Source organism: Durio zibethinus, chromosome 17 (assembly GCF_047325235.1).
Source record: "Durio zibethinus cultivar Kanyao isolate XHJ-2024 chromosome 17, ASM4732523v1, whole genome shotgun sequence".
NCBI lineage: Eukaryota > Viridiplantae > Streptophyta > Magnoliopsida > Malvales > Malvaceae > Durio > Durio zibethinus.
In genome coordinates this window covers 5,498,237-5,512,804 of record NC_143178.1, presented here as the reverse complement: position 1 = coordinate 5,512,804, position 14,568 = coordinate 5,498,237, and the positions used below count along the sequence as shown (strand labels likewise).

Sequence of the window (14,568 nt, the reverse complement as noted above, 5' to 3'; positions counted from 1 at the left end):
ATATTTTAATTTTTTTATGCATTTGAATATTTAATATTGTTAATTAATATATAATTTTTATTAAAAAATGGGTTAAGAATTCTTCTTCTTTATGTAAAAAATCATTTTCCTCCCAACTTTAAAATGAAAAAATATTATTTATAGATATAATATTTTATTATAATTATTATTATATTAATAATTATATAAATAAAATCACAAGAACTGTTAATAAAATATTAAATTTATAATTTCATTAATCAAAATTTATATTCTAATCATTTCAAATATATAAAAAAATAGTATACATAAAAATAGAAGGAATAATCACAAAATACATACAAAGTAAAAATAATGCTAACTATATTATAATGTTGAAAAAGTAAAAAGTAAAACCGAGTGTTGGACCGTAGAAAAGACAAAGAAAAGAAGTGGTCAGCTCAGCTAGCAAATGTGAAAAACGAGGAACGCGGTGACCACCAACTTGTCGTCATATCAAAAGACAAGAGATGCCCGAGTTTTAAGCCAATAAATAGAGAGAACAAAATCACATGACTCATCACCAAGAGAGCATCACCAGCCGAATCAACTCATCCATCAACAAACTAGAACGCAGTTTTATCCCTTTTTGCCCATTCGTTTACCCAATATTTGCTGATTCTTTTCCTATTTGTCTCTAGGCTTTAGCCAAAGTTCAGAAACACCTCGGTCGAAACAAGGTTAAAGAAGAAGGATCGTAGTAGAAAAGTAAATAAAATCTTTAATATGTAAGAATATTGTTATAGTAATAGTAATTGGCTTTAGCTTGTCCCGGAGAATATCAAAATAAATAAATTATAGTAGTAGTAGTCTGATCTTGTTTCTTTTATGGGCGTCCAGTAAATCCAGAGAACACGCCTCTCTACCTTTGCACGAAATCCTTATCCGTGATCTCTACATAACCTCTTGTCTTGTTTCTCCTTTGCAATTCCCATATCTTTATGTCTTCAATCTAATCATTTCTTCTTCTCTGATTCTTCATCCCTCTTGTTTTTTTTTTTTGAAATCCCTCTCAGCTTAAATTCTGTGGTTTTCTTTGGTCTGGTTTTAGGGTTTTTTTTCATCTCTTTAAACAAACCCTCGAGTAATCTCTGCGCTTAAAGCTTACTCTTTCGATTCCATCGACGGTTGTTCTTTTTTGAGATGGGCTTGGCTTCAGTTTTTATGGAGATTTTAAGAAAACCCACACTTGGGGATGTGTTGAGCGAGTTAATGATGTTTATAGCTCCTTTATGGGTTGCTGTGATTGTTGGGGTTTTTGTTGGATGGGCTTGGAAGCCAAAGTGGGCAAATTTAGGCAGAGATTCAACTCCCGCATCTTCAGAGTATGCTTCTGCTGGTCTTGGTTCTATTTCAAGCTTGAATTTGATCAAGTTTCAGTTGCCGAGTTGCATCTCTTCGGTTACAGATGATGGAACTCAAAAGGATTCTTTTTCTTTGCCACCTACCCTTGATTCCAATTGCAGGTTTGCAACTTTATCACTTGTTATCTCTTTTTTTTTTTTCCAAAAAAAAAATTGCTTTTTTTTATTGGATAACGATTGGGATTGAAAACGGTGAAGTTGAGAGCTGAAAATTTACTCAAACTGAATGGTTTTAAAAAGTTAGTTTGGGGACTATGTTATTTGTAGTTGTAAATGGTATATGAGATGGAAGTATAATGGGAATTGGGATTGTATTTGATTTTGCTAATAGCTAATATTTTTGTAATTGGGCAGTTCATCACAGATTGGGAAGGAACAAACCGGTTTTGTGACAGATGAGGATTTAGAGCATTTGTATAAATTAGTTGAAGAAAAAGATGGAGGTCCTGCTTGGATTCAGATGATGGATCGCTCTACGCCAACTATGGGCTATCAGGCTTGGCTAAGAGATCCTGAGGTATGTTTTTCCTTGTATGCAAAATATATTAGAACCAGTAAAATCAAAACTAATTTACAAATGACTAGTTGGTTCTGTGCTCTATGTAAGATTGTTTATATTTGTTTTGCATCTACTCTGTAATTCATTTGATTGATCGAATTATGCTTTTATTGTTCTTTAGACTGGTCCTCCACAATATCGTCATCGGACTGTTTTTGAGGATGCTACCCCTGAGATGGTGAGGGATTTCTTTTGGGATGATGAATTTCGACCGAAGTGGGATGACATGCTTGTTTGTGCTGCAACCATGGAGGAGTGCCCCAGCACAGGGACAATGGTGGTCCACTGGGTTCGCAAGGTTCACAAAGAATTTCTATGGATTTCTTGTTTTGGTTAATTTTCGATTTCTTGTTTTGGTTAATTTTCATTGTAGTGTAACTATATTTTCTCAAATGTACTTTTTTTTTCTTTTTACAGTTTCCCGTCTTCTGTAGCGACAGAGAATATGTGATAGGTCGTCGGATTTGGGAGTCTGGGCAATCCTATTACTGTGTTACTAAGGTAAGCTGCTTATTCCATTCTGTGGTTTTCAGCTATGATTAGAAAGTCCAGAAGTTAACAAGCCATTCCTATTTTTGCTCTCCAGGCTAGGGGATCAGCCCCCAATGTTATTCTGTTCTTACGCATTTATAATGAGAAATAACTTGGTTGCCACCAATGTTTAGATCATATACTAGTGTGCATATCTATCTGCACCTTTTTCGTTTTTAAGATTTTTATGTTTGGCAATGAAAAATGAACATGTTTCTAACCTCATTAGTGAAAGAAATTTTGTGAGATTGTTTCCTAAGCTTTGAGTTGCATTAATCTGATAATTGCTTGGATGAATTTACTTTCTTTTATGAATTTTATGGCTCAATTCAACTGAGTCTAGTCAGATGACTATAACACTTCATGCCATGGCAGCATCATGTTGTCCAACTCTGTTTTGTCTAGTTTTTGAAGTGCATAAGTTAACTTCTTAGCATGTGTCTTCACATTTCAGGGAGTACCATATGCCTCTGTGCCAAGAAAAAACAGTCCTAGGCGCGTTGATTTATACTATTCAAGTTGGTGTATCCGTGCAGGTATTGGAGTTCACATCATGTATTTTAGTTTTAAATTATTTTTCTTTTTTCCCTGTGCTGTTAGGAAGTTGGAAACTTCCATTTTCCTAGAATATGAGAAAATTGGTTTAAGTTTGGTACCAAGCATAAAGAAAAGAGAGATGATCTAACTCTTCCTTTAGATTAATTTCCTAGGAATGTCATAGACTATTTATGTTTCGTTCAAGTCTCGAACACACTGTAATGTAAATTCCGGCCAATGATTTGTACGAACTTCATTTCAAACAGTTGAATCAAGGAAAGGAGATGGTCAGCTGACTGCATGTGAGGTGCTACTTTTTCATCATGAAGATATGGGTATACCATGGACAATTGCAAAGCTTGGAGTCAGGCAAGGTATGTGGGGAACCGTCAAGAAGATTGACCCTGGCTTACGTGCTTATCAGAAGGAGAGAGCATCCAGAGTGGCCCTATCCCGTTGTGCTTTCATGGCTCAGATAAACTCTAAAGTAAGTGCAGACTACCTGAGATCTTTGGAAAGCAACAGTAATGATTCATCAGAGCTTGAAACACACAAATCATCTGGGAAACCGTACCTGAGATCCTTGAAAAGCAAGAGTAATGATTCATCAGAGTTTGAAACACGTACTTCATCTGAGAAACCGTTGGGGAACAACATTCCCAAACTTTTAGTTGTTGGTGGGGCTATTGCCCTTGCTTGTACTCTGGATCGAGGGCTCTTGACCAAAGCCGCTATATTTGGCATAGCCCGAAGGTTTGCTAAAATTGGAAGGAGGTTGTAAATCATAATATTTTGGGTAAATTACATATATACATATATATATATATATATTTCCCTTTTTTAAATTTTTTTTATCTTTTTCATCTTAAATTTATTTTCTCTCTCTACAATTAATATTCTCCCTTTAAAAACAGATGAATTCTCTCTCTAAACAACTAAATCCAAAACCATCCAAAAACTCTTCTTCACAAATCCAAAAAAAGTAATTTCAAACCAAGATCCAAAATTTTGATTTTGCTCTTAGATGTTCCTTTTAATGATGTTTTTTTGGTTGTGTTGATTATTTTTGGTCGAAATTTTAAATTTTTTTGCTTAACTGTTTGCATGCAAATATTAGATTTTGTATTTTTTTAGAATGAAATTTTTGCTTTAAGAATTGTATAAAGTATTAAACAAACAACAAATTTTCATGGGTAGCCATATCAATTTCCTAAGTACAACATCAACAAACCCAATACCCATAAGAAAACCTCACAAAATTTGAATCTATCATGAATTATTCACATACAGTAAATTTACAAAATAATCATAAATCTACGTAATAGTCACAACAATTCATCAAAAATGATTATTTTTTTTGGTTTTGGTTTGAATTTTTTTGAAAATTTTTAAAATTTTAAAACAAAAACGAAAAGAAAAGAAGGAGAAGATCAACGGAATGTACACATCATAATAGTATATTTTTTCAATATTTGATTCCTTATTAAATATTGTGAAAATTCATACTTTCGATTTTTTTTTTTGACGAAAGAGTTAAGATTTATTGATTAAGTGCGTTAATGAAAATTAACAGAATATCACTAATATACAGTTTTAAGGTGGTTAAATATTAGTTTTTAAATATTAAGAGATAAACTCAAATCATATTAAAATTTACATAATATTTATATAATTTACCCTAATATTTTTGTCCTCATTTCAAGGATGCAAATTGCCGCTACAATGAAGTGAGACGTTATCCATGGATGAAGCTTCTCACTTGCCTGCTTTTAAAGGATCGAAGATTGAAGGTTGTATTATTATTATTTTTTCCATGTCTGGGCCATCATTCAACTTCAGACCCGTCGAAATAAAGATCAGATAGTTGAATCTTTTTAGAAGGCCATGTCAACAAAGAATCTCATGCTGCAAAAATAACAGAAATCGAGTTTCCTTGTTCAATTGCTTATTTATCTTAATTTTTTTTTCTCGCTTGATTATAGCCCGCAAAAATATTTTCTGGAAGCATGGAATGCAAGGTGAAACGCTTGATAATGATTTACATAAGTAGCTTGCCATATCCTTAAGGAAAGCTAATGATGAAAAAGACAAACCATTCTTTCTTCCATCGGAGATTAGTTATGTCTTATGACTACTGAGTGGAGGATATTTATCCATCCATTAGGTGCCATGGATTATGTTAGGTTGGCATTAGAGTTGGTTCCGACCGAGTCGGGTTTGGGGTGGATTTTATTCGTCTCAAATCCGATTCAACTTTATGTGCTATCAAATTCAAATTTAATTTTATTCGAATTTTTTTTTATTTTTTTATATTTGATTTCGACCCGATATTATATAAATCGTACTCGACCTAACTCAAATTAAAATTAATAAAATATTATTTTAAAATATAAATATTTAAAAATATTATTATATAAATATATATAAATAAAAAATTAAATAATTAATTAAAATATAATTTTTTTATATAATATCATGTCGGTGTGATGAAAATATTTGTAGGCGTTCTTGCAAGCTGGTAAATCTTTATTACTAATGAATTAAGATTGTCTTGTTTGTACCTTTGGTAAACTAACACATTCGTTTATAATTGAACCGTTGGTAAAACTGGACTATTCAGTGATGGGTTTCCCTACCCGGGTTATGTGCTGAGCCTGGCATTCGATGATAAATAGGGTTTTTACACAAAATCATTGAATGAAATTATGAAAATCAAAGTGGGGTGGTAGGACTGAGCAAAGTCAACAGGTTTGATTTTTATTATCAGCAATACTTATATTTTTTAAGTCCAATATATGTTTTCAAAAGAGACATAGGCATGTATTGATCTTGAAATGGCTAATCTTTTCTCGTCTTCAACGTTTATGCATCAACAAAAAAGACAGATCAAATCTCACCAGAAGAAAAATGCTCAAATGTCTAAGTAATAGACAGATTCATTATACTACTAGTGCTACTAGTACACTACGGTAGCTTAAAAGCATAACCAGTGATCCTCGTGTAAGTAAAACTTAATGCTGTTTATTTCTTCAAGATCGTGATGAAATGATGATGGTAAGAGTGTAGGACCCTTAAGAGGCTTCTGAATATGCTCAACCGCAATGCTTATATGCAATTTTGGAAGAGTTTTCAGATGCCAATCGTCAAGCTCATTTCCAGGCCGTTCTCATTTTACCCCTGTTTTTCTGCTTGCTTTTGAACCTCAAAGGCACAAAGAAGGTTGTTGCCCATCGCTCAAGTTTATCTATACGCGACAATTCCTCTGTAAGGGAGATCAACAGAAATCTCAAAAAGTAAAGAGATTCTCAATCGTTATTCCTCGTTTGGTCTCCAATTATCTTTCTCCATGTTGAATTGGGAAAACGATGAGGTATAATTCGATTTCTTTTTTTTTTACCTTTTTTTTTGCCGGGAGTGGTACGATCGGCAAGTAAGCAGAAAGATAATGAATTTCGTCCAAAATTGTTGTTTGCCAGTACTGCTAATCCATGTAAAGATCGGTCGAATTTGAGCCCAAACGGGGCAAAGGAATAAGTCAATTTTGTTCGATCATATCAAAGCCGATTTCCGGTATGAATATAATTAAAGATTATCAATTAATCAACTAAAGTCCCAAATTTGTACATTCACAGTATGAATTAGTTAGTACTTACAAAAAAACTTCCCTGTTTCAGACTCCAACTTGTATTAATTCAATCCCAACGTAACAGAAGCGCCTGAATGCCACTAGTAGGAAACAAGGGTGTCAAAGCAGTTAAGCCCGTCCAGCTCTGATGCGAATCGGGGAGCCCGCTGTTGCTTCTTCTCAACGTTTCCTTCTTGCTTTTTCTTCATGTTTTCAGTCATCTTATTCGTTAACCCTCGGCTACTAAGGAGGAAGCTGGTACCATCTTTATTTTTTGTACAAGGAAAGGAGGGCCTGACTGCCTGTCCCAAGAACTCAGCACATAAAGCATCAAAGGAACTGAAGATTGAGTTCATGATGACGATTCACTAAGAAATCCCAAAAAAGCCTTTTTATTTTTCTGCTAATTTTTGATGGATTGCGGACAACCTGGAAGAGGTTTTAAGTTTTGTTGAAGATGTTCGATTGTTGAGAAACGAAGGCTTATATTTATATATAGAGAGGAATCAGGGCTTGTTTAAGTATGAAAGATAGGGAAAATTGGCCTTGGCTGCCAAGTTGTTTCATTCTTTATTTCTTCTTCTTCTTTTAGTAGGATTAGGACTTCTTTCGCATGGATGCTCCTTCCTTCAATAGCGTGTAAGTAGGCTCTTAGTGGGACCTGGGATCTTCTTGGTTAACTGAATCCGCAAACCGAACCTACAACTGGCAACCTTCTTTAACTAGCTCAACGTTGGAAGAGCTTTCAAAGAGTCTCAATTGACTTTGTCTCCGACTTCTTTTTCAGTTTCCTCTAGCCTCGCCTTTTCCTCCATGAAAATGATTTTTTAGGTATTACAAATAGTTGGATAGTTTGATAGAATTGTACTGGCTAGTAACAAATTCATGAATATTTATTTGTTTTATCAGAATGCACACCATTTGTTAATTTAGAATATTAACACAAAATTTAAATTTTTATCTTTATCATCTAATCTCGTTTAATCTAATCAGTTATCAAAATTTCGAAGATATATTTTTTTCCAGAGACTTGGCCGATGGGACGATTTAAAAAAATGAAAGTTTTTCTTATTTTATCCAATGATAAATAATATATTTTCAATTAAATTTAAGATTAATATTTATTAAAATTATTTTTTAAATTAAATTTTATTTAATTTAAAATTATTACAATTTTAATATATTATTCATCTTTAAATAAAATTATAAATTTTTTATTACTTTTTTTTAAAATTATAAGTACAAGAGAAATTATAATTATAATCAAGTATTTATATTTATAAAAATTACTGAATAATTAATTAATAAATTATAATATAACTAAATAAATTTAACATAAAGTTGACCAAATTTATGCACAATAAAACTTAAATCTAAAAGCTCAAAATTCTAGGTTAAATAATTTTGGTTAAAATAATAAAAATTTTTGAATTTTATAACTTTATTTAGATAAATCATTATATTTGTATTACATTTAAATAAATTTTTAATATTTAATTTGCATCCAAATAAATTTTTAATTTTTAATTTGTATTTAAATAAATTCTTAAATTTTTAATTTGTAACTAAATTAACTTTTAACATAAATAATTTTTTATTTGAAATAAAAGCTTATTTAGATACAAATCAAAATATAATAATTTATTTTAATATAATAAAATTATAAAAATTTATTTAAAAATAAAATAATTTAATGATTTTTAAATATTTTTACCTAATAATTTTTAAACAATAATTACTCGCCGAATGAACCCTTGGCCCATAAGGTTTTCTACACGGAAGTGTTTCATTTATGCTTTAGATGTTTCTAAAATTGTAAGCCCATAGAACATGGACTCCATGCAGAATCAACGCTCGTGGACTGACAGACTCCGACTCGAATGGCATCGAGCTTAAGCAAACACCATCACCCATTTTTCAAAAACGCGACCCTGCCCTGCGCCCTCTCTAGAGTCCGGTACCTATCTATCTGTTTCATTTTGATAAAAAAAAAAAAAAAATCATAAAAAAATAAATTATTAAATTATTCGCTTTCTTTTTTTTTCAAGTATCTTAAATTATGTTTTTTTTTAATATCAAAATTCTTATATTTTTATATTTGAAAATTATTTTTATAAATTTTTTTTACTTTTTGATATTAAATATTATGAAATTTTAATTTATAAAAAAATTTTAAAATTAATATTAAGTATATTAAAATTAATTTTTTTTATAAAATTAATATATGATAAATATTTTGAAACTTAATTAATTAATTTTTAACAATTAAAAAATATAAAATAAAGAAAAGAATTAAATTCTAATTAAAATGTAAATTTGTAGGATCCGGGCCACCATAAAAAATGTATCATTGGCTGCCGTCGCTCTCGTCATACCGCGCTGACAGGCCAAGTACACGCGGCCTTTTCCTACCGGCTAGAGGGACTTGGGGATGTCGTGGAGCAGTGACGCTACAGACTACAATGCCACATAGGATTTTTTTCTCAGAAAAGAAAATCGGACTCGAGTAAATTTAAATTCCATTAATTGAAGAAGCGCAGAAGCTTTGGCAAATGCAGAAAATATAAATCGTCCAGCCACGAGGGAAGATAAAATGAATTTACGGAAATCGAGAGAAAAGAAAAAGAGAAAGCAGGTGTTCGGCATCCGGCAAGGTTCGTCGGATTTCGCTCATTTCTAATCGGAGCTTCGAAAGAAAACTCCCTCAATCTGAGTGTTAATTGCAGAAATAGAAAGGAATCAGAAAATGAAGGAATCTGGACCTCTTGTTGCGACTGTGCTTGCTGCTTCCACAGTGGCTCTCACATCATCTTCATCCTCCGGCCTCCATGATAAAAGTAGAGCAGAAATACAGCATTTCCGTAGACCTTCTATTCAACGTGAACACAATAAAAGAAAAAGAAAAAATCTCTCTTTAAGCTCACATTTTCTTTTAAATTTCTTAGTCTACATTTATTTTTTTTTTTATATGGCTGAAAAAGATTACATTCATAAAATCTAACTCTAAAGCTGATTAGAAGACCGAAGAATGGCCTCTAATTTCTAGCACATTCCAATCCTACCGACACTACGGACCCCACTTTACTCGTGGGAAGCAGATCTTGGGGCGCTTTTACAGTGGAGACTCAACAATTTTTGTAAAGCCACGTGTTATGGCGGGGTCAATCACTACAAATTGGCGATCCTCGGCGAAACTACTGAAATTATAAGTGACCACTTCAACTCATCTCCCTACGTAGTCCGAACCAAACTCAACGACGTGGCTTGCTTTCAATATAGGATCTGAGACACTTGAAGTTTCTGTGCATGGATTTGCTAACTGATATTGAGAGATTCACTGAATCAGTTACGCAAGTTTCTGTTTATTTGATCATTGTACGATTCAAATTTGAGACATTTTCGAGTTGTTGTTTCGTTTTTTTTTTTTACGTAATAAAAATTTCTTTGTTTTTTTTTGTTAGTTAAAAGGTTTTGGGACTTGGGTTAAATTGCTTAGTTCATTCTCAGCTTCTTACTACTTGCAAGTATCCGAGCAATGGCAACAGTGATAGCCTCACACTTTGTTTCAAAAAGTTCAAATGTGAACGGCCGTGGAGCAGAAACTAAAGTCAATTTTACACAGATTGGCATGAGGAATCAAGCCATGACTCACAACGGTTTGAGGTCTTTGAACAAGGTAGATAGGTTGCAGATGAGAACCAACGCAAAGGCTGGGGCCAGGAAAGCTGTGAAAGAGGGACACCCCACTGCAAATCACAAGCCTTCCTGGAAAATTATTTGCGGAACTGGGATGAACCTAGTTTTTGTGGGAGCTGAGGTTGGTCCATGGAGCAAAACTGGTGGACTTGGTGATGTCCTTGGTGGACTTCCTCCCGCAATGGCTGTAAGTAAAAAATATTTATGAGCAATAGTGCGTTGAATCATGACCCAACCCAGTTCTTTTTCTATCTAAAAACTGGTACGAGTATTATATAGTGTTTCACTTCATATGCAAAATTTGGCTTAATTTTGCCTTGTGAAGTATCAAGTATGAGATACTTAGCACTATTGCTTAACATTGAATAGGCCAACGGACACCGTGTTATGACTGTGACTCCTCGCTATGATCAGTACAAGGATGCATGGGACACCAATGTAGTAGTTAAGGTAAGCTGGTTTCTGAATTCTGATCCTGTAATATTCAGGACAAATCATATTTTCTTCCTTTTATACTGCAAATTCAATTTAAGTGAGTTCTGTTTGGATTGTATTCTTAAAGATCAGCTCCTAATATGCAGATAAAAGTCGGTGACAAATTTGAGACCGTTCGGTTCTTCCACTGCTACAAACGTGCTGTTGATCGTGTTTTTGTTGATCACCCCATATTCCTTGAGAAGGTTTGGAATTGTCATTTCCTTGATTTAGTGTTCCTGTATAAATGATTCAATTAATTCTGTTTTCTTTTATTCTTCCGTTTCTTTTTTTTTCCTATTCTGATGATGATTCAGGTATGGGGCAAAACGGGATCAAAAATCTATGGTCCCACGACTGGTGTGGACTACAAAGACAATCAATTGCGGTTCAGCTTATTTTGCCAGGTAACAATTGTAATGGTCCTCAGTCTGACTATGATATCGTCTCTTTCAAGTTATTTGCTTACCTTGAAAATAATTGAAAGAAGGGAAGCTTGTTTTTTCAAAGAATTATGTGACCATCTTCATAGAAATAATTGAAAGCTGCAATGCTGGCTTGTGTAAAAGGTTAGGTGATCGTGGTAGATAAAACAGAATTCCTCTGTAGCTGCAAGAATTATAAAAGTTGAACCATAGTTTATCACATCCCGCTTAAACTCCTGGGATGTCAGTTTTTTTTTTTTGGCCAGTGTGCTGTCGGTTAAAGCTTTGATGTTTAGCTGTGAAAACAGAAACAAGCTGAACTTTCTGCCTGGTTTTCTTGTGTTGAACTTCCAAAGGCATCTAGTATTAGATGTTTTGTGTGTATAAACTAAAGGCAAATTAATTAGTATTGTTCTACAAATTGTACTGTTGCTTGTTGGACAACAACTATGGTAACTGAAATTTTACTACATATTAATGCCCTTCTTACTGACGGTTCATGATTTCTAATTGTGGCCTAGCGGTTTGATCAAACTCAAAGTTGCACTTTTTATGTCTCCATTATATAAGTCAATTTAATTTAGTATAACTTTTTGTTTGCAGGCTGCCCTGGAGGCACCTAGGGTTCTGAATTTAAATAGCAGCAAATCTTTCTCAGGACCATATGGTATGGACTCTTCCTCTTTAGTCCTAACCTTGACAGTTTAACAGTTTTTTCATGAAATGGTTTAGGCTAATGTGCTTCACCATCTTCTGCAGAGGAGGATGTTGTCTTTATTGCCAATGATTGGCACACTGCTCTTCTCCCATGCTATTTGAAAAGCATGTACCAGTCAAGGGGCATCTACATGAATGCCAAGGTATGGTTGGTGGCCTCTTGTTGAAGTGAATGAGGGTTCTAGTTAATTTGGGCATGCAGAACATTGAAACTTACATTGTGCTTGATAAATATGGCAGGTTGCATTTTGCATCCACAACATAGCCTATCAGGGAAGATTTGCCTTTTCAGATTTCTCACTTCTCAATTTGCCTGATCGTTTCAAGAGTTCATTTGACTTCTTTGATGGGTATGAAACCATTAGTGCTGCTGATGTTTTTTCTTGTTACTAGGAATCTATGCTTGATAATGCTTTGATGGAGTATTTTCTTTGGCCAAGGACTTAAAGGTTTTGTTTGTCAGGTGTGAAAAGCCTGTCAAGGGAAGGAAAATTAATTGGATGAAGGCTGGAATTTTGGAATCAGATAGAGTCTTGACTGTAAGCCCATACTATGCGCAGGAGCTTGTATCTGGCAATGACAAAGGTGTTGAACTTGATAATGTCATTTGTAAAACTGGCATCACAGGCATTGTGAATGGCATGGATGTTCAAGAATGGAATCCTGCCACTGACAAATACATCAGTGTCAATTATGATGCAACGACTGTAAGTGCTTTCTATAACTTCCAATTTCTTGGTAGTTTGTGGAATTAGAAGACTTGTTCTGTAACAAGTGCCAATGCAGGTAATGGATGCAAAGCCATTATTAAAGGAAGCTCTTCAAGCAGAAGTTGGGTTGCCTTGTGACAGGGATGTTCCAGTGATTGGCTTCATTGGTAGGCTAGAAGAGCAGAAAGGTTCAGATATTTTGGCGGCAGCTATTCCAAAATTCATTGGAGAAAATTGTCAGATTGTAGTCCTTGTTAGTGTCAAAGTTTAAAATGCTTCCCCTCCCTTCTGTGGTTGCTAGTGTTGCAGAAAAGGAAAATAATGGGATCTATTTTCCTTTCAGGGAACTGGCAAAAAGGCCATGGAGAAGCAGATTCAGGAGCTAGAGACCCAACATCCTGACAAGGCCAGAGGAGTAGCCAAATTCAATGCCCCATTGGCTCATATGATTATTGCTGGTGCTGATTACATTTTGGTCCCTAGTAGATTTGAACCATGTGGTCTCATTCAGCTGCATGCTATGCGATATGGAACAGTAAATGCTTTTGACCATTCCTTTTCGGCAACCAACTGAATTGACTTCATGAATTTGCATAAGCACTAGGTTATGTTAATCTTGCTCTCATAATACTGAATCTATTAACCTCATATGCTATTTGTCTGAGCTATACAGGTGCCAATAGTTGCCTCTACTGGTGGACTCGTTGACACTGTCAAAGAAGGATTCACAGGGTTCCAAATGGGAGCCTTTAGTGTTGAAGTAAGTAGTAAAAATGATTGTCTTAGTGTGAAGTGTAATGAATGACTTATGTTTTTCTTTTCTACCTATTATATATGGGAAGATCATTAATCTCTATGGTATGTTTTTGCAGTGTGATGTAGTGGATAAAAGTGATGTAGATAAGGTGGCAACAACTGTCAAGAGAGCTCTTGCAACATATGGCAATGAAGCCCTGAAAGAAATGATCCAGATTTGTATGGCACAAGATCTTTCATGGAAGGTTAGTACCTCATAGAGCGAGTAGGAAGCTTGTCATGCTTATTGTTGTTGCACCAAAATTTGAGCTTTATTAGGAAGAATGAATTCGAATTAAATGTTTCTCTAGTTCATTTGGGTTGAACTGGAAATTTGTTGATTTACGTAGGGACCATCAATGTTGTGGGAGAAGTTGTTGTTGAGCCTAGGAGTCGCTGGCAGTGAACCTGGTACTGAAGGAGAGGAGATTGCTCCTCTTGCCATGGAAAATATTGCCACTCCCTGAGCCTGAAGTAACAATTATTTTGCATGTTCCTTGGTATTGACTTGAGTAAGCAAATGCAAAACCAATTAAGTACCTTTTTCCTCTAATTCAACCAAGCGCCAGTCAACAGTGGACAGCCATTTGCTGTTTGACCGGTGGAAAAAAAACTCCCCTGCCCTGCAGCAGTCAATACTATTTTTGAGGGTGAAGAGTTAGGAGATTGTATAAAGATATATATGGTGTAGCAGCTAATAACAGGGGCTGTTGATGTTCTCAAGACTGAATAAATGGTGAACCAATTTCTCTGGCATTGCTTTTTATTAAGATTCAACTTCTGATCAATGTGCCTTTCTTAGGTGAATGCTTGCATCATATTTGAGCTTGATATTTAATTAGTGTACTGCTTAGTTTGAGTTATATATGTCCTTTGTTCTTGGCAGAAAATGCACAACAGTGGAAACCACTTAAAAAACACTAATTTCAGGCTTTGATCATGAAGATTGTTATCAATAGCTTGGTTTATTGGCTGCAAAGTTGAGAGTTGAGAATAATTTAGTTGAAGAATTCATTTTTCTTAAAAACTTTTTCTCAATCTTAAAACTTTTATATTTTCAAGTTTCATGGATTAATTAAATGGCTTCTATTTACCTTTTAGTCTCTAGTTTCATGGA

General features: G+C 34.1%; 3 protein-coding genes across 3 annotated transcripts; 2 read left to right on the top strand and 1 right to left on the bottom strand.

The window, feature by feature from the left end:
* Window positions 1-537: 537 nt before the first annotated feature.
* Window positions 538-3,854, top strand: LOC111279443 (uncharacterized). Its single transcript, XM_022866424.2, has 6 exons — window positions 538-1,484; window positions 1,737-1,899; window positions 2,063-2,239; window positions 2,359-2,442; window positions 2,927-3,008; window positions 3,276-3,854. The coding sequence occupies exons 1-6, from the start codon at window positions 1,162-1,164 to the stop codon at window positions 3,788-3,790; spliced, it is 1,344 nt and encodes a 447-aa protein (XP_022722159.2). The 5' UTR covers window positions 538-1,161; the 3' UTR covers window positions 3,791-3,854.
* A 2,728-nt stretch (window positions 3,855-6,582) lies between these two features.
* Window positions 6,583-7,123, bottom strand: LOC149513983 (uncharacterized). The gene has a single exon (XM_089746242.1). It carries the CDS (start codon window positions 6,988-6,990, stop codon window positions 6,736-6,738), a length of 255 nt encoding a protein of 84 aa, XP_089602368.1. The 5' UTR covers window positions 6,991-7,123; the 3' UTR covers window positions 6,583-6,735.
* A 2,938-nt stretch (window positions 7,124-10,061) lies between these two features.
* Window positions 10,062-14,239, top strand: LOC111287497 (granule-bound starch synthase 1, chloroplastic/amyloplastic-like). The gene is made up of 13 exons (XM_022878109.2): window positions 10,062-10,517; window positions 10,700-10,780; window positions 10,912-11,010; window positions 11,122-11,211; window positions 11,833-11,896; window positions 11,989-12,089; window positions 12,187-12,296; window positions 12,410-12,653; window positions 12,733-12,909; window positions 13,000-13,191; window positions 13,330-13,416; window positions 13,529-13,657; window positions 13,802-14,239. Exons 1-13 carry the CDS (start codon window positions 10,170-10,172, stop codon window positions 13,916-13,918), a joined length of 1,839 nt encoding a protein of 612 aa, XP_022733844.1. The 5' UTR covers window positions 10,062-10,169; the 3' UTR covers window positions 13,919-14,239.
* Window positions 14,240-14,568: the final 329 nt, after the last annotated feature.

Excerpts from the sequence above, each read along its gene's own strand:
- LOC111279443 (XM_022866424.2), top strand. The coding sequence starts at position 1,162 with ATGGGCTTGGCTTCAGTTTTTATGGAGATTTTAAGAAAACCCACACTT. Across the intron at positions 2,443-2,926 it reads CCTATTACTGTGTTACTAAG|GGAGTACCATATGCCTCTGT; the intron begins GTAAGCTGCTTA and ends TTCACATTTCAG. Across the intron at positions 3,009-3,275 it reads AAGTTGGTGTATCCGTGCAG|TTGAATCAAGGAAAGGAGAT; the intron begins GTATTGGAGTTC and ends CATTTCAAACAG.
- LOC149513983 (XM_089746242.1), bottom strand. The coding sequence starts at position 6,990 with ATGAACTCAATCTTCAGTTCCTTTGATGCTTTATGTGCTGAGTTCTTG.
- LOC111287497 (XM_022878109.2), top strand. The coding sequence starts at position 10,170 with ATGGCAACAGTGATAGCCTCACACTTTGTTTCAAAAAGTTCAAATGTG. Across the intron at positions 12,090-12,186 it reads GCATCTACATGAATGCCAAG|GTTGCATTTTGCATCCACAA; the intron begins GTATGGTTGGTG and ends TAAATATGGCAG. Across the intron at positions 12,654-12,732 it reads TCAATTATGATGCAACGACT|GTAATGGATGCAAAGCCATT; the intron begins GTAAGTGCTTTC and ends GTGCCAATGCAG.